The sequence below is a fragment of the Saccostrea cucullata genome, unplaced genomic scaffold (genome assembly GCF_032062105.1).
Source record: "Saccostrea cucullata isolate Sc308-1 unplaced genomic scaffold, CSIRO_AGI_Scuc_v1 ctg489, whole genome shotgun sequence".
In the NCBI taxonomy this organism is placed as follows: Eukaryota; Metazoa; Mollusca; class Bivalvia; order Ostreida; family Ostreidae; genus Saccostrea; species Saccostrea cuccullata.
The window spans coordinates 93,692-117,747 of NW_026935196.1; the positions used below are offsets into that span (position 1 = coordinate 93,692).

The 24,056-nt window shown below is 35.5% G+C and overlaps 3 protein-coding genes across 5 annotated transcripts in view; 2 read left to right on the forward strand and 1 right to left on the reverse strand.

The window, feature by feature from the left end:
- Positions 1 to 7,221, forward strand: part of LOC134242198 (putative extracellular sulfatase Sulf-1 homolog) — a 29,841-nt gene extending 22,620 nt beyond the window's left edge. Inside the window, exons 15-20 of one of the 2 annotated variants that reach the window (XM_062724272.1) lie at positions 64 to 155; positions 1,456 to 1,581; positions 1,917 to 2,059; positions 2,267 to 2,378; positions 5,802 to 5,998; positions 6,632 to 7,221. In XM_062724272.1, the coding sequence (XP_062580256.1) occupies positions 64 to 155; positions 1,456 to 1,581; positions 1,917 to 2,059; positions 2,267 to 2,378; positions 5,802 to 5,971 (643 nt within the window). In that variant the 3' untranslated portion in view covers positions 5,972 to 5,998; positions 6,632 to 7,221. The remainder of the gene's footprint in view (positions 1 to 63; positions 156 to 1,455; positions 1,582 to 1,916; positions 2,060 to 2,266; positions 2,379 to 5,801; positions 5,999 to 6,631) is intronic. The other variant, XM_062724273.1, reaches the window with a different exon arrangement.
- Positions 7,222 to 12,615: 5,394 nt separating this feature from the next.
- LOC134242200 (myosin regulatory light chain 12B-like) lies at positions 12,616 to 15,216 on the forward strand. The gene is made up of 3 exons (XM_062724276.1): positions 12,616 to 12,719; positions 14,236 to 14,476; positions 14,822 to 15,216. The coding sequence occupies exons 1-3, from the start codon at positions 12,618 to 12,620 to the stop codon at positions 15,046 to 15,048; spliced, it is 570 nt and encodes a 189-aa protein (XP_062580260.1). The 5' UTR covers positions 12,616 to 12,617; the 3' UTR covers positions 15,049 to 15,216.
- Positions 15,149 to 23,856, reverse strand: LOC134242199 (THO complex subunit 5 homolog). 2 transcript variants are annotated; one of them, XM_062724274.1, is made up of 19 exons: positions 23,731 to 23,856; positions 23,372 to 23,521; positions 23,106 to 23,222; positions 22,916 to 23,013; positions 22,656 to 22,731; positions 22,328 to 22,398; positions 21,870 to 21,984; positions 21,619 to 21,751; positions 20,506 to 20,580; positions 19,965 to 20,014; positions 19,772 to 19,871; positions 19,564 to 19,672; positions 19,408 to 19,437; positions 18,815 to 18,916; positions 18,473 to 18,678; positions 17,862 to 18,053; positions 17,428 to 17,543; positions 16,790 to 16,980; positions 15,149 to 15,587 (listed from the first exon to the last, which is right to left on the reverse strand). In XM_062724274.1, the coding sequence occupies exons 1-19, from the start codon at positions 23,824 to 23,826 to the stop codon at positions 15,524 to 15,526; spliced, it is 2,091 nt and encodes a 696-aa protein (XP_062580258.1). In that variant the 5' UTR covers positions 23,827 to 23,856; the 3' UTR covers positions 15,149 to 15,523. The 2 variants fall into 2 exon arrangements, with proteins under 2 accessions (XP_062580258.1, XP_062580259.1); XM_062724275.1 differs by lacking the exon at positions 19,408 to 19,437.
- Positions 23,857 to 24,056: the final 200 nt, after the last annotated feature.

Genomic DNA, 24,056 nt, shown 5'->3' on the forward strand with positions numbered 1-24,056 from the left:
CCCTTGATTGGAACCCACAAACATTCTGCTTTGTTATTGAATTTACCCAAATTGTTTTGCTAGGAAAAAGGAAATAGAACAAAGAAGACGTCGTAGAAGAAACAAGAAGAGGAGGAGAAAGCAGCAGCAAACTGTGGATTCACCCCTGTGGAATTGTAAGTGACTGTCATCCCTCAGGAAAATAAACTGATGGTACAGACCTCAAAATAAGCTACTGAATAAAACTTTGTTTTACTCACACAATGAATTCAATTCTTTTTCTAACATTGCTAAAGTCAACCCTTATGTCAAATAATGTTAGGTTTTTTATACCCCCCGCAAACGAAGTTTGGGGGGGTATATAGGAATCACCTTGTCCGTCTGTCTAGCTGTCTGTCTGTCCGTCCGTCTGTCTGTGCAATCGTGTCCGGTCCATATCTTTCTTACAGAGGGACATTAGAATCTACTACTGCTCATGACCTAAGGGTGTGTCATGACCTTGACCCAAGGTCATTTGGGGAAGTTCAAGGTCACTGGAAAAAAATTTCATAATTCGTGTCCAGTCCATATCTTTCTTATTGATAAACTCGGTAGGTTCTCATTTCACACAAAGATTGCCCATGACCCAAGGGTGTGTCATGACCTTGAACCAAGGTGATTTGGGAAAGTTCAAGGTCACTGGAAGAAAACTTTCAAAAATCATGTTTGATACATATCTTTTATGGATAAACTTGGTAGGTTCTCATTTCACACAAAGATTGCCCATGACCCAAGGATGTGTCATGACCTTGACCCAAGGTCATTTTGGTAATTGGAAGAAAATTTTCATAATTCCTTTTTGGTCCATATCCTTCTTATGGATAAACTTGGTAGATTTTTATTTCACACAAAGATTGCCCATGACCCAAGGGTGTGTGTGACCTTGACCCAAGTCATTTGGGGAAGTTCAAGGTCACTGGAAGAAAAATATCATAATTCGTGTTGTCCATATCTTTCTTATGGATAAACTTGGTAGATTCTCATTTCACACAAAGATTGCCCATGACCCAAGGGTGTGTCATGACCTTGACCCAAGGTCATTTGGGGAAGTTCAAGGTCACTGGAAGAAAAATTTCATAATTCAAGTCAGGTCCATATCTTTCTTATGGATAAACTTGGTAGGTTCTCATTTCACTGAAAGATTGCCCATGACCCAAGGGTGTGTCATGACCTTGACCCAAGGTTATTTGGGGAAGTTCAAGGTCACTGGAATAAAAATTTTATAATTCGTGTTTGATACATATCTTTATTGTGGAAAAACTTACTTCTGAAAAACCCAGCGGGGGTATTTTGTCCCGTTTGGACAGTTCTAGTTTTCTTTGACGACAAGTCATCATGTCTAAAGCTGTGTTTCAACAATATCAGCTATCATAGAATATAGTGACTTAGGGGAAAGCATCTTGTCATCATAATGTTTTTTTTTTTCCCATTACACAGCTACGTACTGGAACTTGCCGCCCAATGAGAAAGTAACGCGTCGAGATCATCCAGCCTGTAGGAGGGCCGCCATGGACTGCTCACTAATGGACAACAGTCACTGGAAAACACCCCCTTATTGGTCAAGTAAGTACTACATACATCATCTTCCCTAGCCGTGGGTTTTCACTCCACTCCGCTCTCCATATGGGAAACCCTTGGCCAGCAAAGATGCTCATACATCTGACAAACACTCTATACTGGTTCAGTAAGTACTAAATACATTATGACATCAAAGTCTGTGTGATGATTTTTTTTTTTTCAAGAATATTTTGTCATACAGTATACCTGGTAGTTGTATTTTACCAATTCCATGTAGATATTGCTTGACGCCTTTCTAAATTTGAATTCATAAACATTATATTTGTTTTGATATTTTAGATTTATGGGATATTTTATTACCTTTGATTATTCTGTTTCAGATGGTCCCTTTTGTTTCTGTACAAACTCGCAAAACAATAAGTACTGGTGTATCCGAACACTCAACACCACACATGATCTATTGTACTGTGAATTCATCAACAACTTTATCAGTTACTATGATCTCAAAAAAGACCCATTTCAGGTAAGAAAACAGCTAGCATCAAATGAATGCAGTGAAAATCTCATAAAATATGGGTGGGTGGGAGGGGGTTGTCTCTCTATTAATGACCTAATTGTATGGTTATTTTAACATAGAAGGAACAAGAATTGAAATTATTTATGTTACATGTTGTACATTCATGTGCATTGTCAGTGCAGTTATTGACAAATATAGATTTTATTATTGCAGACAAGGAATGCTATACATGATGTTAACTATGGCATTCTACAACAGTTGCACGAGCAGCTCAATGCAATGCGAGCTTGTGAAGGATCAAAGGAGTGCAACAAGGCAGGTCTCTGTAAGTACTCTTATCTCTGTATCACAAAAAATTCCAGCAAAAACATTACCCTGTCTGCTGAAATGTAGAGAGTAATTCATGTTTCTTTAAGTGTTATATTCCTCTTGCATATTTTTAGGGTTATGTGTCTTCATTGTTTTAATTATACCCCACGCAACAAGTTCCGTGAGGTATAATGTTTTTGACCCGTCCATCAGTCAGTCAGTTAGAGTGTCAGTCCGTCAGTCCTGTTTTTTGTCAGCGCAACTCCTCTTACACCGCTACACAGAATTTTGTCAAATTTTGCATATATTTAGGACACAATGTTTAGATGTGCATATTACCAGGAAATTCTGATTCCTTTATTTTTCCGGAAATTTCTGCACTTTTCAACTTAGATTTTTGGCCATACCTTGAATATAGAGATGATCTTTTTGTCAGCACAAATCCTCTTAAACCTCTGCACAGAATTTCGTCAAACTTTGCAGATATTTAGCACACAATGTGTAGATGTGCATATTACCAGGAAATTCCGATTCCTTTATTTTTTCTGGGAATTTCCACACTAAAAACTTAGATTTTTGGCCATACCTTGAATATAGAGATGAACAGTTTGTCAGCGCAACTCCTCTTAACTCTTTACAACTTATTGAATTGTTTAGCAACATACACCGAATCCTCGCGTCATAGATATATTACGTTACCATTTCCCCGCAAGCACTTTACAGCGGGGTACAAGTTTCTCTAAAGTTTAGCGTAAATAATATTATGACGTAATATTTTAATTAGAAAATAACTTTTCTTATTTTATGAGATTTAAGCAAGTATAAAATAGTTGGAATTTGGCAATAAATTGAAGATTAAATGAACTTTTTATAGTGCGTGAAAATGCGTGATTGCGGGGAAACGGTAAATGCGTGATTTTGCGTTAGAAATAGGAAACGGTATATGCGTTAAAATGCGTTACTGCGGGGAAGGGGGTTAAACCGCTGCACAGAATTTTGTCAAACTTTGCAGATATTTAGGACACAATATGTAGATGTGCATATTACCAGGAAATTCCGATTCCTTTATTTTTTCTGGGAATTTCCACACTTTTCAACTTAGATTTTTAGGTCACCTGAGTAAACTCAGGTGACCTATTGCTATCCGTTTTCGTCCGTCGTCGTGTGTCGTGTGGCGTGTGTCGTGTGTCGTGCGTTAACATTTGAACATTTTCAGCTTCTTCTCTGCAACCACTGCACCAATTTCAACCAAATTTGGCACAAAGCATCTATGGGTGAAGGGGAACAAAAATTGTGAATTTCATGGTCCCTGCCCCCCTGGGGCCTGAGGGGTGGGGCCAAAACCACTAAAATTAATGCAATCTTTAAAAATCTTCTTCTTTACTCCTGGACATCAAGCAGTCAAACTGTTTGCGTGATTGTAATCACAATTGAGTCGTTACCAAAATTGTGAAATTCATGGCCCTGGAGTCAGGGGTTCTTGTGCTAGGGCGGGGCTAAATAAGTATGTAGTGAAAATGCATTATTTCTTTGAAAATCTTCTTCTCTGCTCCTGAGTATTAAATAAACAAACTAAGTACATAGTTATGATGAGTAAGAGTGCCTCTACCAAATTTGTGAATTTTATGGCCCCAGGGTCAGGGGTTCTGGTGTTAGGGTGGGGCTCTATTGATTATATAGTAAAAATACATGATTTCTTTGAAAATCTTCTTCTCTGCCCCTGGGTATCAAATAAACCAAGTAAGTAAAAAGTTATGATGAGCAAGAGTGCCTCTACCAAAATTGTGAATTTTATGGCCCCAGGGTCAAGGGTTCTGGTGTTGGGGGGGGTCTATAGATTATATAGTGGAATTACATGAATTCTTTGAAAATCTTCTTCTCTGCTTCTAGGTATTAAACAAACTAACTAAGTGCAAAGTTATGATGAGAATGAGTGCCTCTACCAAAATTGTGAATTTTATGGCCCCAGGGTCAAGGGTTCTGGTGTTGGGGGGGGGGCTCTATTGATTATATTGTGAAATAACATGAATTCTTTGAAAATCTTTTTCGCTGCTCCTAGGTATTAAATAAACTAACTAAGTGCATAGTTATGATGAGCAAGAGTGCCTCTACAAAAATTGTGAATTTTATGGCCCCAGGGTCAAGGGTTCTGGTGTTGGGGGGGGGGGGGGCTCTATTGATTATATAGTGAAATTACATGAATTCTTTGAAAATCTTCTTCTCAACTCCTAGGTATCAAATAAACTAACTAAGTACATAATGATGATAAGCAAGTGTTCCTCAACTAAGATTGTGAATTTTATGGCCCCAGGGTCAAGGGTTCTGGTTGGGGGGGGGGGGGGGGGGCTCTATTGATTATATAGTAAAAATATGTGAATTCCTTGAAAATCTTCTTCTCTGCTCCTAGGTATTATATAAACTAACTAAGTGCATAGTTATGATGAGCAAGTGTGCCTCAACCAAAATTGTGAATTTAATGGCCCTATCATCAAGGGTTCTGGTGTTGGGGGAGGGGGGCTCTATTGATTATATAGTGAAATTACATGAATTCTTTGAAAATCTTCTCTGCTCCTAGGTATTAAATAAACCAACTAAATGCAAAGTTATGATGAGCAAGAGTGCCTCTACAAAAATTGTGAATTTTATGACCCCAGGGTCAGGGGTTCTGGTGTTAGGGTGGGGCTCTATTGATTATATAGTGAAAATACATTAAATCTTTGAAAATTTTCTTCTCTGTCTCTGGGTATGAAGTAGATGAACTACCTATATAGTTATGATGAGCAAGGGCCCTAATCTTGCAGAATTGTGAATTTCAAGGCCCCAGGGTCAGGGGTGGGGGGCTCTACTTAATATATATTGGAAATGAATTAACTGTTTGAAATCTGGTCTTTTGAATTTATAAAACATTTATTTACTTTTTGATAGGCAATTTTAAGGGTGCCTTTTAAATTTGTGCAACCTAGGTTCATGGGTTTATGTCAGAGTGTTAAGGGCAATACTGATTATTGATGAATATTACTGATTAGTTGGAGTGCATTTTTGTTCCCCTACCCTGCATATGGGTATTCAGTAACCAAGCTAAGTGACTGCTAAGTTTATTGTTATGATGATCAATGGTGCTCTTTCAAAATTGTGAATGCCATATAGCATCTGGCTTAAAACATGTTATTGAATCAAATTCAATACACTGTAACTGGAATGTTGTTGCATAATGCTCAGGTGACCTATAAGGCCCGTGGGCCTCTTGTTGAATGTGTAGATGTGCATATAAGGGGAAATTTCGATTCCTTTATTTTTTCTGGGATTTTCAGCACTTCGAGTTTTGGGGGAGCGTGGGGTATGTGAGATTGCTCACTTTTTCTTTCATTTTAACCTGAAAATAGTTACAAATTTTACTTTTGTGTTAGAAAACTTATAATAGTGATGTTTTTTGAAAAAGTTTCGATTAGAATGTCTGGCAGACATAACAGGCCTAGGTTTGACAGTTTACTCACAAACACTGCCGTGAGGTCCAATTTGTACCCGTCTGTACACAGAAGATGGTACTGTTTGTTAATTTGTTTTGAGTTGTATTTGATAAACAGATTTTCACAACATCACAGTATCTAAAGAGCACCTAGCTAGTCTGTAAAACTAGTAAGTCTCAAGAAAATGTTTACATTTCAACCTCTCTGAATGCTGGCTGAAAATGAAACTGGGATACATAAAGCAAAATGTTTCCTGGTGTTCTCCATTGTTCTGCCTTTTATGTCACTGTGACAAAAGCATTGAAATATTTTTTTCTGCAAATTGTTGCATTCCATGATGGAATAATTCTCATTAATTCCTGTAATATATATCTAAAGGACTTTTGCAAGATACTATATAAAGGAAAGTATGTAGTATGTTCTGCTTTTCTATCATAACTGTATTTGTAAACATTCACGAAAGTGAGTACTCGGTACTTTCCAAGCTGCAACTTATTGATGGTTTATTTTGATTTTGATCTTGCCTGTGCAACCTTGTTGTCAACATACAACCATTTTTCTTCCTTTCATTATATCACTTCCCTAAATGCTTGTGAATTTTGTGTTAAATCCTTCCATGTCCTTGGCATGTCACATAAAGTCAGAAATCTATATACCCTTTCCTACCTTTATCTTTTATACATGTATATATATATACCTCTGAAATATAGGATATAAAACATTTTAACATTTTGAAATTTAAAAAAGGAGGATTTAAATTCATGTCTTTGTCATGATAATATTTTACTATTGTTTAATACAGGGTACAGAGATGACATCAAATCAAATAATGCTGTCACCGAGGAAGCTGTGCCAAGTCTATGACAGAACATTTAACATGGCAGGGGTACTGGACTACCCTTAGAGAGTCGCAGCCTAGCAGGGCTAGGGAAAACCAGGGCAGACTGTGTTCATTCATAACTTTTTACTATCACCCATTATACTGTGAATCATTCACCGTGTTGGCAATTAAAGATAGTCCAAATATTGTGATATTTTTGTGAACATCAAGAAAAGACTTGAAATGTTCTCATCTCTTTTTACTTGTAACACTTAACTATGATCATGTATTTTTGAAGAGGTTGTTTATTTTACCTCAAGTGAAAGATGTACTTAATTACAGTAACAATGTACCACTTACTCCTAGAAGGTAGTAAAAATGTTCATTGTTTTTAATGTAACCCAGGACAGTCCGTGTCATTTCTGTACTATGTGTAGTTCATTGGTCAGTATTAGAGTAGTGATTTCATATTAGTCTGTAGTTTATGTGATCTGATTGTAGTATGATTAGGATGCTGTGTGTTCATCACATCCATACATTTTTGTATCTGTTTATTTTATTAATAATGTCTGTATGTTTCATTATAAGAAAGGGTGTAAACAATTCGGGTATTTATTCTCATAATTTTATTCTACAGGTTTTTGAATAATCCTAATATATGAAATTTCGTATTCTGTGACCAAGATGCACTAGAATTTGGAAATATTTTTTTTTTTTTAAATTGTTGGAGGTCAACTGGTCAAACAAGAACCTTCAATATCAATTCATTGTCAAAAAGTAAATTATAGAACATTTCCTTTTCCTAAAAAAAACTGAAAGTTAAATAAGTGATTGTACTATTGTGTATTGTAGCTTGATCGTAGCAGCTTTTCAATCAGAATGTCATATAAAACTACAAATCGGTAGAATCTCAGATTGGATTATGCAATCTAAATATGAATAGAGTCATACTATGATATGAATAAGAGCTTTAATAGTAAATTCCTTAAATCATCTTTTGGTTTTTTTTTTTTTTTTTTTTTTTTACATTTTCACAAATTGGTCATACTGCATTGTATTTTGAGAAACCTTTAATTGTGCTGTTGACTTTACTCAATGGATTATGTTTGATGGTCTCTGCATTCCTATATCTTACATCAGTTCTGAATTTTAATTCATTTTATAGCAAAGCCCTGTATCTTTAATATATTTTAAATTTCTTCAGAATAGTTTGTTATTATTTTCTAATGTCAACAAAGAAAAAGGAAATAGTTTTCATTCATATTTCAGTAAATATTTCTTATGAATCTGAAAAGAGTGGCATATGCATTATGATATATTCTTGTAAATCTGCTTCAAACATTTTTAAAAGTGATTCTGTACAAAAATTACATTTTTGTAAATACAATTTTTACAACAGTAAAAGTAGCAGTTGAATCTGTAGAATTTTTTCAATTGTTTTTTTTAATATGCTATGTATAGATTTGTCTCTGCATATTTTCAGGGTACATTTAGTTTTATTCCATTGCATTGTAAAATATTTGTAAAGATATTTATAAACATGTTTATATCCATTATGTACAATTTGTTTGTTGTTTTAAACTTGGTATAAATCCAAGCTTTAGCAGTGCTAGTATCAAGTTTGATTAGGTATATACTTGACTAAAGTGAAGGAATCATGTATTTTCCTAATATAAGTAAGCAAAATGAGTACTTTTCACTAATACTTCATTGTCTCTTTGAAAAGTTTTCCTGGGAAAATATTGCTGGTACCCTATCTTGAAAATAAACTGATCTCAAAATTTACACCTTTACATTATTTTCTCAAAGTTAAAAAATCATTTGATTTTAGGGCCACCTGAACAACCATTTTTAATATTTAGTTAAAAATCAAAAGAAAAATGAGATTAAATGTATTCTACAAATTTATCTGTACTGTTACTAAATATAACTGTAATGTTTACTAAATAAATATCACTACGTTTTGTGTGGCAATTTTTACAAGTTTGCATTGAGTATTTTAATTTTTTTTTTTTGAGCTGGCAGGTACTAACAATCACTGATGATATCTTGATGTAATCTTGAATTTCAGGAAAAGATAACAATGACAACATCGTTTTCATCTCATTTCTATCAAAAGTAACAAAATTTGTATACTATGTTGATTTTTTTTATACATTATTAAATAAATGCATTTTCAAGTCTTTGTTCTTTTTTAGCAGAGCTTATTGAGCAGACGCTCAGCGTCTTGTTTAAGTGATTTACAGTGTAATAAGACCTAGCTAACAAAATTATGACTAGGGTAGGTTTTTAAAGGGCCTTGAATCACTCTTTTGATAAATTGTACATTTGTTAACCAATTACTTCTATTTGAAGCCTCTAAGTATCCTGTAAAGCCTTGAAATTCCAGAAGTAGGCCATCATGACTTACATTTTGATTAAAACACTGTTAGAACCCAAGATGAATCAACTGACAAAGTTGGATAAAGCCCCTTATTATTTTAGATATTCAGATAAACCCGTAAGATTCTATATGTAGGCCACAGTGACCTACTTTTGGTAAACATTCTTCAAGACCCCCAAATGACAGATTTTGATGATTTTAAGACTTGATATTTGAAATATTTAGATATTGCCTCAAAATTCCAAAAATAGGTCACTTTGACCTACTTTTATGATAACACATTCTTGGGAGCAAAGATGTATCAACTAACATAAATGAAATTAGATTTTAAAAGCAGGTCATGGTAACCTACTTTTCAGATGACGTTCTCCGTCAACCCAAGATGAATCAACTGACAAAGTTCGATGATTCTATTCCAATTACATGTAGTAACTGAGATATGTAAATATAGCCATAAATTAAAAAAAAAATTAGTCCTAGTGACCTGTTTTTGGTTGACATTCTCTAAAGACCCCAGATGCATCAATTGACAAAGTTTGGTGATTCTAAGCCATTAAGTACCTGAAATATTTGAATATAGCTATAAATTCAAAAGTAGGTCTCAGTGACCTAATTTTCGGTTAAAACCCTCCGAGTACCCAAGATGCCTAAAAAATTGATGATTCTTACTGGACCTGGAATATCTAAATATAGCCATAAAATTTCAAAAGTAGGTTACGATGACCTACTTTTTATAAGACACTCTCAAAGGACCAAAGATACATCAACTGAAAAAGATTGATGGTTCTAAGCCAATTAGAACCAAAAATATTTACATGTACAGTGTATATAAAGTTATAAAACTTCAAAAGTACATGTAGGTCATGATAACCCTTTTATACCCCCTCTTGAAAAGTTGAAGGGTATATAGTGATCGGAATGTCCGTCCGTCTGTCCGGACGTCCTTCCGTTCGTCTGTTACGCTTTGGGGTCCCTAAACATGCATCTCTTATCCGCAATTCTGATACCACTAAATAAAATTTAATGAGGCTTTCACAGAATCTATTTTACATATTGCCATTGTGCACATCCTATTTTACTTTTTGATCAGACACATATTTCGGGTTTCCCACGGCAAACATGGACACTGCCATCATTCATTTTATAATATTGAAGGGTGTCCATCTCTTATCCGCAAATCCTCCAATAACTTTAATAGATTCTGTATTACATAATGCCATTGTGCACCTCCTATTTTACCTTTTGTTCCGACACTTATTTTGGGTCTCCCAGAGCAAAACGTGGACTTTCCCTATAATCATATGGGAGGCAGGGGTATCATTTAGTGAGCTCAGTGCTCATAGTACCTCTAGTTTATATAACTGTATTTTAAAAGTTTTTTTAGCTCACCTGAGCCGAAGGCTCAAGTGAGCTTTTCTGATCAAAATTTGTCCGTTGTCTGTCGTTGTTGTCGTCGTCGTTGTCGTCGTAGTCGTTGTCGTTGTCGTAAACTTTTCACATTTTCATCTTCTTCTCAAGAACCACTGGGCCAATTTCAACCAAACTTGGCACAAAGTATCCTTAGGTGAAGAGAATTCAAGTTTGTTCAAATGAAGGGCCACGCCCTTTTCCAAGGGGAGATAATCATGAATTTGTTAAAAATTAATGGCATTTTTAAAAAATCTTCTTCTCCAGAACCGCTGGGCCAGGAAAGATGAAACTCATGTGGAAGCATCCTCAGGTAGTGTAGATTCAAGTTTGTTCAAATCATGACCCCTGGGGCAAGGGTGGGGCCAAACTGGCCAACCCAAGTTTTACATAGGAATATATAGGAAAAATCTTTAAAAATCTTCTTCTCCAGAACCACTGGGCCAGGTAAGATGAAACTCAAGTGGAATCATCCTCAGGTAGTGTAGATTCAAGTTTGAACAAATCATGACCTCCGGGGCAAGGGTGGGGCCAAAATGGCCGATCCAAGTTTTACATAGGAATATATAGGAAAAATCTTTAAAAATCTTCTTCTCAAGAATCACTAGGACAGGAAAGATGAAACTCGTGTGGAATCATCCTCAGGTAGTGTAGATTCAAGTTTGTTCAAACCATGACCCCTGGGGCAAGGGTGGGGCCAAAATGGCCGACCCAAGTTTTACATAGGAATATATATGAAAAATCTTTAAAAATCTTCTTCTCAAGAACCACTGGGCCAGGAAAGATGAAACTCAAGTGGAATCATCCTCAGGTAGTGTAGATTCAAGTTTGTTCAAATCATGACCCCTGGGGCAAGGGTGGGGCCAAAATGGCCGACCCAAGTTTAACATAGGAATATATAGGAAAAATCTTTAAAAATCTTCTTTTCAAGAACCACTAGGACAGGAAAGATGAAACTCGTGTGGAATCATCCTCAGGTAGTGTAGATTCAAGTTTGTTCAAATCATGACCCCTGGGGCAAGGGTGGGGCCAAAATGGCCGACCCAAGTTTTACATAGGAATATATAAGAAAAATCTTTAAAAATCTTCTTCTCCAGAACCACTGGGCCAGGAAAGATGAATCTCATGTGGAATCATCCTCAGGTAGTGTAGATTCAAGTTTGTTCAAATCATGACCCCCGGGGCAAGGGTGGGGCCAAAATGACCGACCCAAGTTTTACATAGGAATATATTGGAAATATCTTTAAAAATCCTTCTCAATTATCACAGGGCCAGGAAAGATGAAACTCATGTGGAATCGTCCTCAGGTAGTGTAGATTCAAGTTTGTTCAAATCATGACCTCCGGCCCTGGGGATAGGGTGGGGCCAAAATGGCCGACCCAAGTTTTACATAGGGATATGTAGGGAAACCTTTTAAAATCTGCTTTTCAAGTATTTCAAAGCTATGATTAGTGATATTTATATGGAATCATCCTCAGGTAGTGTAGATTCTAGTTTGTTGAAATGATGAACGCCTGGAATGGGGGGGGGGGGTAGTAAATTCAAGCCCGATGTGCTCAGGTGAGCGCTGTGGCCCCTGGGCCTCTTGTTTAAGATTGGAACCCTTTTAGATACGAGTATACCGGTATTATCCTCTGACATTGATCTGATCCGCGACTTTTTCATCAGTTCTTTAGTTCATCATCACAAATAGCATGCTTGTCATATTTCGGAAGAAGATAGGAAACGGTCTACGATACTTTAGGAAAACATCAATTTCTCCGGTGATTCAGCAGAGGTTTCCTCGCCCATTTTTGACTCACCCTGTATAGAGCTACAATAACGCTGATTATGCGCGTGCATCAGCTTTACCAATGTTCCTTACAGCTGCTGTTGTTGTTTTTGTCGGAAGCTGTACACCGGCTGTCAGATAAAGAAGTCGGACATCTTATTTCCCAGGATCTCTAAGGTATCAATTTATTCAATTTTCCAAAAACCATGACGAATTTCTTTCGTTCCACTAAACTTGATTAAACTTCATATTCAAGTAAATACAGGAATCGGACCAATATTGGTAATCTTGGCACACCTTAGAAATTCCCCAAGTCTTGTATATTCAGACCTGTATCAATCTGTGTCTATGTGATACGGTACTGATATCGGATCCTTTGTCTAGTTTATTTTTTGTTTCAGATAAAAATGTCGAGTACCAAGTCCAAAAAGAAGCACCGGGCCAGGACCCAGAGGGCCACGTCCAATATTTTTGCCATGTTTAATCAGGCCCAGATTCAGGAATTCAAGGTATTACTATTAGGTCAATTCTTAAATATCCTCATCCCGCATTCTTTAAGCTTGTAATCTCTCGCTTCCATCTCTATCACTAATCTAGATAATTTATTTCTCTCTCTGAGAGAAATACAAATTATATATTTCCTCTAACAATTAATGTCGTCCGAATTCAAACTAACTATACTTAGATGATAACAAAAGACATCATTTTGGAATGCTGCTTGCTGAAATATTTTTTCAGCAACATTAGTCGTAACATGTACTTAGTATTCAAAGAACGCATGACATTTGTATCCAACTACTGGAGTATCATCATTACACTCAATCAAACAACATAATATTATGTCAACATGATTACAGAACAATTACGTTTGCATATATAAACACGCCTTCATACTACAAGTTTTGAGAAGCGGTAGAATGATTCGAATACGCATGTATGCATTTACATACATATCACCTGACCACATGAAAAGGCATGACATGAATCATACTAAAACCCAATCAAGCATATTTATTCTTCTCTCGCATTTTATTTTACGTTTGGCCTTTCCAAATTATAGCAATAATCAAAAAATGTTTTGGTTAAATTAATTCATTCTAATCGATTGATACGGTATTCCCTTAAGCGTTTTCCGTGAACAATTTGAATTTTTTTTATTATTAATAATAAAATCATCATACCATGCATAGCCTGTCTCTAGAAAAAGTGCCATCTGCTTGAATAGAACAGATTATGGATGTGTTGGTTGAAATCTCAAAATTTTGAGAAGTTTTCTGCTGTTTTCTTCGCTTTTATTTTATTCTAAGGGATAGGGGAGTCCAAATTTCATGTGCCTGTGATCGCTGTTGCACAGTGAAAGGGAGAGTATGCTGAGGGTAAATTCTGTTGAAAGAACCACGTATATATAAACTAACAATCTGGCATAAGCAGAATCATGTTACTAGAAAGTTAAAGGTTAAGATCAGTTATTATACAAAGTATACATATTGACGTTGACCAGCTTTCAAGAAAGAAACAACGTAAGACCCATCGTCAAAGCTGTCATCACAATTGTCTCCAATAGTGATTTGCATGAGTTGTACTTTGCCGATCGAATTATCCAAAAAATGAGATCAGTTAAAAAAAATCTTGATCCTGTAAGCCAACCCCCGACTACTGGTATTCACTTTCCAACAGAAACCTCAAAGGGTCACACCTGAGAAAGTTCTGCGTAACTAAATTGCCTGGATGGTGAGAAATTGTGACCATATTTTTGACACAAAATAATATTCTGCATTCTCACCATTCTGATCAATTTGCTAAATACAAAACGCAAAAAAAAAAAAGACAGTAATAATTTCCGTGAAATGTGAAGATGAACGAAATTGTGCCAATGTCTTTAATCTCGGCTGGATATATAATTTATTTATATAGAGTGTTGCCTTCACTGGTGAAGATAGTCAAGACAATCTCGGCTTTAATTACAAATTCACAATGCTCTAGGTTTTGATCTTTTATTTTACTGTGAATTTCAATTTTAAACAGGAAGCCTTCAACATGATAGACCAGAACCGTGACGGCTACATCGACAAGGAGGACCTGCTGGAAATGATGACGTCACTAGGTAAGGACCCGTCTAACGAGTACCTGGAGAAGATGATCACGGAGGCCCCGGGACCAATCAACTTCACCATGTTCCTCACTCTGTTCGGCGAGAAACTGACAGGCACAGACCCAGAGGACGTCATACAAAACGCCTTCGCTTGCTTCGACATCAACGATTCAGGTATTGAAAAATTGAACCTTAGTCAAATTAGTCACTTATCTTCCTACTTATGTAACAAATAGATTATAAAATTATTACAAGATTGGCCATCATAGTAAATACTTCAAGCAGAGTACCATTCTTTTTTCTGGAGCCATTGTCGAATCCCTATCGGTGATCTTGTCTTATAATACATGTACTAGTAATTATCAGTCCACCAAGTGATGAGTAAAGGACAAAATCACCCGTGGATATCCAACAATGTTATGGAGCAACAAGATATTTTTTTATCTTTACTGGAAAGAAAAAAAATCATCTTTGCTTGCCAAGTGCTCTGATCCACTCCCTTTCATTTTCTTGCTTTAGGTTTGATACAAGAAGATTATCTGAAGGAATGTCTGATGACAATGGGTGAGCGCTGGACAGATGATATGGTGGAAGATCTATTTCACGGGGCTCCCATACAAAAGGGTCTCTTTGACTACAAGGAATTCACACGCATGCTGAAACACGGATCTCGAGATAAAGAAGACGACCAGGTGCCCTCTCTACCTCCGGAGGAGTTAGCATTCAATCCTAACGCTCCAAAATAGTGTCCATCAGAGATTATACAAATCGTCTCATCCATAGGCTGTGGACATAATTACATAATGAGCTAGATATATCTCTTCCAAAGAGGACAAAGACACAGTGTATCATTGAAATGTGCCAATTTATTTGTATTCAATTGAAAATAAAACACAATGTAAACATTCTTCCAATACATGTTCTAGTATATGATTCACTAAAAGTATCTAACTATTGGGGCATTGCCAATATTCCAAATTTTTATTTTTCACTTTCTTTATTACAGATAAGATTTATCTTTCATGTTTTGTAAATGCAATGGCGAAACTTGTTCTGTTCGAATTGTTTTCAATCTTTAAATTTTGATACGTAACATGATACTGCTAACATTAACACAACAGAATCAGAAATAATCATTTCCTCAGTGTCATTTTATGAAGAGAGAATACATTGATTTCCCGTGGAACAAAATGAAAGAGTAGCCTAGGTTTGTATTAGACTTCATCTGTGTGTAAAGATTCCTATGTCTGGGCAGTATCTGTAGGGCTTGCTTCTACTGGGTCCTCTGTCAAATATAGAAATTTTAAAATTTATAATACAATTGTGGACTGGTTAGAAGGGAGACATCACACATAATCAGATCTGAGTAGAGTTGTCTCACGAGGGTGCTTGTGATTGTCATTGGAAGGGAGACAATATAGTTGTCACACTGCACATGAGGGAGACATCTTGAATTGTCTCCTCTCACATGACATACTCTAAACCAATCAGATTGACTGTATAATTCTGAAGGATAGCAATACATGTTTTAGCAAGAGTTATCAATGCAATTCAATTTAAAAGTTATAATAGGCTAAAAAAAATGGACAAAATGGATACTTTGACGCAAATGATTTTTAATTGCGTCTTTTCAAATACTGTCAACCAACTTTTATTTGCAAGTGAGATGTTTCCACTTGCTTCACCACTTTTTTTTCAATGAATATTTATTGACACAAACCAATTTTTCCACCCAGATACTGTAATTATGTAGTCGCAATATAATGGTCACAGATGGATTCCAAACAGAAGAATCATGAATAATTATTGGTTTACAGCATGTCCAGAGATTAATACAAAACTTACTTTGGAAAACTATTTTGCAAAAAAAATAGCTGCAGAACTATAGCTCTCAAAAAAAATATGACAGACCGTAGAGCCACAGTGCCACCCATTGTAAAAACTATATTGTGCACAAAAAGTTCTGCTTAATTCTGGATTATTTCTTCCAGATTCTTACCTCAATCGCAAAAAAAGACAGATTTCAACAAATTCCTTACTCCTCTATCCAGTACATCTGCACGAAGCTCGTTGGACCGAATTATCTTGCAGACCAAAATGGCAGTGTAAATAGATGAAATTTTCAATGATCTCAATTTCAAGGCCAGGTGGCTAGGTTAACAACAATTATAAGGAATGTTTTGTTGTGGAAACAGTCAAAGAATACGGTTAGAAACACACGGTTAGTAATATTTTAAGATGACAGTTTAAAAACATGGAGAAATGAATCTCGAAACACTTTTTTGTGCGCAATAAATATACAGTTCTTTTAATGGGTGGCACTCGGGCTCTCTGGTCTGTCAATATATTTTTTTCAGAGAGCTACAGTTCTGCAGCTAGCAAAAAAAGTAATCAGAAAAATTAGATGATCCTACGTAAATATATGAAAAATAATGTACTCCTACAAAATTCTATCATCTGCAAGTACATTTTCTCAGTGTGACACACCTGAGCATCCTGTTGTAGATCTTCTCCTTGGAGATTTCCCTGGGGCCCTCCTCCTCTGACCCTGAGGCTTCTGTCTCCAGATAGATGTCTAAACACATCAACAGTCGCTGCATCTGATTGGACAGAATTGTGTCACATGACTTAGTCTTCATCAGCTCCTCGTGGTGAACGTTCACTTCTTCTTCCATTTCCTGTTTAAAGGTGGAAATTGTTTACAACATATCACATTTTTCCTGTTTCAATTGAAACACAGTTTTATAGGCTTTAGCTTCCCTATTAAAGCTATAAATAAAAGTGTCACACTAAAGTTCTAAAACATCTCCTTCACTCTTTTTTAGCCTAAAATGATTTAATGCAATTAATGTGCAATCTTAAGGAATCTTCTGACATTTGAACCTTTAGCTTTCTCTAGCTAGAGTTCCTTTCTAAACCTACTTGGCACTCACATCACCTTCTGTCTTCAAAATGTCTCATAAATTATACATGTATTTGTCGTATGTAAACATTTATAGACTTATATAAAACCTTGATGTTATAATTTTGTTCTTCTTTTGATGTGTTCTTATTCTTACTCTGATGTGTTCATGTTCTTACTTTGATGTGTTCATGTTCTTACTTTGATGAGTTCATGTTCTTACTTTGATGTGTTCATCAGTCATTGCTGTTCTCTCATGCTGCCATAACACTGACACAGTAAACAGTGGGGCCACCTTAGGGTAGTCGTGGGTCATCACCACCTGGGCTGTCATCTTAGCTATCAACAAAATTATAAAATACATATTAAAAACAAAATTATAAATATATATGTCATTTACTTAAAAAAAAATTGAAAAAAAACCCAAAATATTGTCTGTGTACAATACTCAAAAATAAAACTTCAATTAAATTCATGCATCCATTCAACTTTTTTTTTCAATATGGTTCAAGTAAATGATTATGAATATTAACTTGCACTTAAAGGACTCAAATTCAATTTTAAATGTACCAATGTAAAACATCAAAATCTACAAAGTGTAACTTAAGAGCTTCAAACAACATCTTATGAAGACAATATTATAGAAGATTAAGGTACCAGATCCCCTGTCAACGACAGCTGTGAAGAAAATGTCTGACTCCTCCACCACCCCGTCTGTCACCAGGGCCTCGGTGTACGGCAGCGCCGCAAAGTCCTCGTATGTCGTCCTCTTCCAGGATGTCAACCGAGACACGATCTTACTAGGAAACAGGCCTTGATATTCCGGATCCACCACCACATTTCCAGTTTCTGTGAGGGATAAATGGACTAGATAAACTTTTTCATTTTCTTCTATTACTGTGCATGTACTTCCATATTAAAACACGTTTATATTTGTGTTTATTGAGATAACTGTATACAGGGTTATTTTTACCCTTTCACACTAAAAAAATATTTTGCCCCGTTTTAAATTCGCCCAGTTACAATTCTTTGAAAGAAATCATACTATGTTTTTTTGAATTCACCCCGTTTTAAATTTGCCCTCCTGTGATTAGGGCGAATGGGGCAAAAATAAAATGGTGGCAAAAAGAAACAGCTATTTTTAAATTGCAACCTTTTTTCAACAATAAAATGACTGTAGTGTTTGCAATGCGCAAGCATATATATATATAATAAGCATATATTTTTTTTTAAATTCATTTGGCGCATGTATATTTATAAACCCTCACCAAATGCTGCTGTTTGCTTCATCAGACAGAGTCTGGATCGAACTCGTCGTTTCAGTCGTCTAATCGTCTCCTGCATGTGAGAGAAGCTGATGTCCTCCTCTGGGGTGTTGACTGCATTGTTTTCCAGAAACTGTAGACCTCCTAACCACTGAGCCCACAAGTATGGCCGACCTACATCTGAGATGTAGCTCGAGAAATCCTTCAGTCTGAAATCAAAGATTGGAAGATACTGTATATATAGTACTAATGCTGTAAATTACACACATTCAATTTTTCATCAAAACAGATTTCCATTCAAGTTTTTTGATAATGCTTAACAGCAATTCATCTTCTGAAACATACCCTAACTTGCGTAGCTCATACTGATTGGCTGGGTTAGGGGAGGTGTTGCCATGGTCACCAGGGTAAAGATCAGTTAGAATGGACTTTGGTGCCAAAAGATCACTGTGTGAAACAAAATAACTCAGATTTAAATAGAAATTCTGAAATAAATTACCTGTTTTCATACTTATAACAATTACATGAAGAATAAAACACTTTCAATATGTTAGGTAGAACTAGTTTTGAGAGCAGAATCAAAAAAAATTTTTCTGCATGGCACTGAACTTGTAAAAAAAAATGCTAAACAAGGCATATTAATAATAGTATATTACAAAGTTAGTTAACAAAGAAAGGAACAAATGATAAGCTCTCCGCCAACCTTTTTTTCTGCAAAAAAAGTTTTTGAATATACGTTTACCGGTAACATCTATTCACAAATATTAACTCTAGTTAATTTGTCAAAGATTTATAATTTTAGTTTGTGAAAACTGCTTCTTGACAACAAAATATTCAAGAAATTCTTTTTAGTTTGCAGAAAGAAAATTTGCTTTAGTTAGCAAAGATTATTAAACAATGAAAACAGCTATGGTGCAAAAAGAACAAAGCTACAGTACCTTGAAGAAAAGACAAATTCTACTGAAACACTGAATAAAAAACACTGCAAATGTTACTATCAATTCCTTTGACAGTATCTCAAGACACTACTGAAAAGTTCCGTTATTATTTTTGTTATATCTACAACTGATCACAATAAAATTAAGTAACCTCACCTCCCGGAGATGGAAGTCACGTTATTCTCAGCCAGAGTCAGGTTGATATCGACAGTGATGATTCTCATGGTCAACAGAAAGTGAAAGGTCAAGTGTAAACTGTTCCCATCTGTCAAAAATAAAAATAATATTACTAAAATTGATGCATATTTTGTGTGAAGATTTCTAGACAGCTTCTAGTACAACAATAACCAGGGATTTTTGGTACCTTTACAGTTGATGTCCAGTTTGACCGCCAGAGGGTGCTTTCTCAGAGCTTTCTGCTTGCGTTCCTCCACGCGACTATCCTGTGTCTTCCTTCTTCTTTTCTGTTTCATTTTAAAAGATCATTCAAACAATGTGATAAATGACCTACATGTATGTTCATGTCTATATTATTTGTATCAATGCTTTCTACTCACTGATTTCTTGGCATGCTCTTGTTCCTCCTGGTCACTGTCACTCTCCTCCTCTGGAAAATCAAACAACAATCGTAAAATCTAAACTGTACAACAGATAATGATGGAACAATAGCCATGTAAGCTACACTGTACAACAGATAATAATGGAACAATAGACCTTTTTCCTATGACATATTTTGTCTAGGAGTTATTCCCCTTAGCTGCCATATTGTAGTGCAACATATCCAGATCCCTTCATTATTCAACCAAGTTCAATTTGTTATAATACTGTTTACTGTGGTAAAGATAACACTATTTTTCTTATAATATACGTTTGTCAAGGCTTCTATTAATTCATGATTTTAAAATTGTAAATATTTTCCAACATATTTTTCTTGCTGCCTATTTAAAATTGGTTGCTTAAAGAGGTAAATTCACTACTTTGCCCTACAAGATGGCGGCTAAGGGGAATAACTCCTAGGCAAAATATGTCATAGGAAAAGGGTCTATAGCCATGTAAGCTACACTGTACAATGGACAAAATATATAGGAAACTGCTTACCTACAACCTGGGATCTGGACTTGTTTGTTTTAGCGGCCTCTAAATCTCCAATGATGCTGACCTGAAGATCTTTGTCTGAAATACACATAGATTATTATACTTGACAACTTACATACATTGAAACCTTGAATCAAGATTATGCTTCGAGATATCCACCCATTTGAAATAACAAAGGTAAACAAGAGATGTTTGTAAAACACTTATGCCCCCTCCCCCCAAATTGGAATTTTTGAAAGTCCAAAAGGGCATAACTCTGTCAAAAATGGCGCCATCGTACCCAAAACAGAAACTGACCTAGAAAGTCATCTGATAAATCTGTATACTAAATTTCATTTCAGTATGTGCAACCTCGGCGAAGAAAATGAACGGAAACTGCAAATAATTGGAATTTTTCAAAGTCCAAGGGGCAAAACTCTGTCAAAAATAATGCGATTGTACCCAAAACGGATCTTGACTTAGATATTCATCTGATATATCTGTATACTAAATTTCATTTCAGTATGTGCAATGGTTGTGAAGAAAATGAATGGAAACTGCAAATAATTGGAATTTTTCTAAGTCCAAGGGGCATAACTCTGTCAAAAATGGTGCGATCATACCCAAAACAGAACTTGACCTAGATATTCATCTGATATATCTGTATACTAAATTTCATTTCAGTATTTGCAATGGTTGTAAAGAAAATGAATGGAAGCTGCAAATAATTGGAATTTCCTAAGTCCAAGGGGTATAACTCTGTCAAAAATGGTGCGATCGTACCCAAAACAGAACTTGACCTAGATATTCATCTGATATATCTGTATACCAAATTTCATTTCAGTATGTGCAACAGTTGTGAAGAAAATGAACGGAAACTAAGTGGACTGACAGACAGACTGACCGACCGACAGACTGCAGCAAATCAATATGCCCTCCCTTCTTCGAAGGGGGGCATAAAAATCAAATAAACATAAAAATACATGAAGTTCACTGTACAAGTAATTAGAACTTTATTCTTTAATCATGTGGAGGTAAACCTAGTGCAAATGTACTTCTTGAAACATCTGCTTGACATAACAGCTATCATTATCCGAAAACATAATGTAAAGGTGTTATAGGTAGAGACTTATTTACCACAAGCTTGTCTGTAAGCCGAGGTCTGCATGTACAGGACGTAAAGCGGGGGTGGCAGATGTCGGGCTGTTTCCTGTTCCTCTCGGATCTGGTCAAACGGCATGTCCAAGTACTCCTGCACTGGCTTGGTTGACTGTTGATAAACAACTCAATATGTCAGTCCCAACTAGTGATTTATTTGGCTAAAATCAAGATGGAAGGCATTCTCTATCATCAGTAACTACAACTTTCACACAATCGCAGACTCCTACCTCTAAGACTGTTTTCAGTTTGGGTTGTAAATTTTCCAGATACTCCTGTTTGCTCTTTATTTCATGAGCCAGACCTTCTTTACTTTGTTTTGAATCTTTTAATTTCTTTGCAAGTCTACAAAATCATGTTCATTTTAGAAAATGACTCAACAAGGACCTCCAACCATGTAATTGTCTTCCATTCATTATGTAAAAGTAAAACTAAGATCCAATAACTGTAGAAGCACAAATTTTTGTGGGGATAAAATTTCATTGATCTGTCATCCAAAACAGTTCCGTTTGCATTTATTTTTGTTGATAATTGTTAACAATGAAATAGATGAAATTTAATCTCCCTCCAATATGTACAGTATGTACTTTGTGAATGTACTTAAATTCAGAGAAAGTGGAAAATATAATAAATTAATTGGGGAAAATGAGATGATTCCATGTGTCTTATTAAACAGGAAGTATCTTACTGTTTTCTCTGCTCCAGCTCCCAGTCAAGTCTGGCCAATCTCTGTTGATGTTGATCAGTTTTAGTTGTCTCCTGTAAATAAAACAAAATTATAGCTAATTCACAAAATCACATATAATTGCCTTCATGTTCATGACTTTTTTTTTCAAAAGTGTGAACTTTTTCATCAGTATAAACAAAATGAATTTACAATTATTTATCAAATCTAGTTACCTAGACAATGTTCTTAAAAGACAAAAATGTCTGAATTGTATAAAGGTATTTCTGTTTTGCATGTTTTTGTACAAAAAAATACTAATACATGCAAACATTATACAAAACAAACTCACAGGATGTGATATGTCAGCTGGGGCAGTTTTATAAAATTCTTCCAAAGAAACCAGTTCTATTTCCTCATCTTTTGACCTAAAAATAAAAGTTTATTGAAAGCTTAGATAAAATTAAAAAAAAAAAAACATCAGTTTCTTACAATACTACAAAAAACAGGTTACAGAATTTTTTTTATTATCAAGTATTTACAATCTGAATGTTGATGAAATACAATTGTAATGGTATAAATTCTCAAAAAACAAAACAAATCAAAACTAACTTGAACTCTAAACACTTAGTGATCTCCTTCTCTAAGTGCATGATTTCATACAGGAGGTTCTGTAACTGCAGATGGTACTGGTCAATTCTCTGTTTAGCCTACAACATACATCAATCAGTCATACCTGTAATGGGCAGTTATACAGGTGAATCAAAGTAGCATTGATGTCCAATAAGTTTAATTTACTCACCTCATTGGTATTTTCCCTCACTTTTTTACAGCGGACGTGAGCAAGTCGATTCAGTTTCTTGAGATTGATGAAGTCTAACGTTACACTGACTCTTTTGTCGTCTATTTCATCATGTGACTAAAATAGGAAGGAATAATAAATCAGTGTTGTCTAGCGAAGCGTAATACGCCCTCCAATGAGGGACTGCAGAACCATAATGATCTTTGGGCCTCTGACAATTCAGATTTACTTTCAGTAATTTTTAAACCTAATTTTAAGAAACTCACTGCTTTCTTATCTTTAAGTGCTTTTATATCAAGCATTGTTTGTCGAATGTCTGCACAAGTAGATTTGAAAATCTCCACATCTTTCTCCGGAGAGCGAGTATCAACTTCTGCTTCCTCAGCATAAAACAGACTGGCGCTCAACTTCGACTCCTGAAAATAACATACTCAACCTAGTTATCAATTACACATCACAAAAACAAATCCCAATCCAACTCCTTTGTTTAACAAAAAAAAAAATCAGTTTGCGAATAATTTTTAAAAACCTACAAATCTGAACTGAGGCAATTCGAGACTTACAAAATTCTATAAGCACGTGTTGCAGAATATCAGCTAACAAATGCCATAATTTCTAGGCCTACCTTTATCATCGCATCTTGCTTTATTCTTTTATGCTCACTTGCTTCCTTTCTTATTGCCCTTTTCGATCTTTTTTCTGATTTTTCTTCTTTAGACATTTTCCGTACAAAAGCCTGTCGTGGATTACCGCGCCCGACCAATTTAGTTAAAAATGCAAGAAATTGTTTGAACCCGATCGATATAAAATTACTCAGCTAAGTAAATGTATTTCTTTTTTTATTGCAAAGTCTTTAGATTTTTTTGGAATAGTCTAGAATACTTCCACAATGAAGAGGGTGAATATAACATTAAAAAAAAAAACCAGAAGTCTCTGATGAGACTGTAGCTC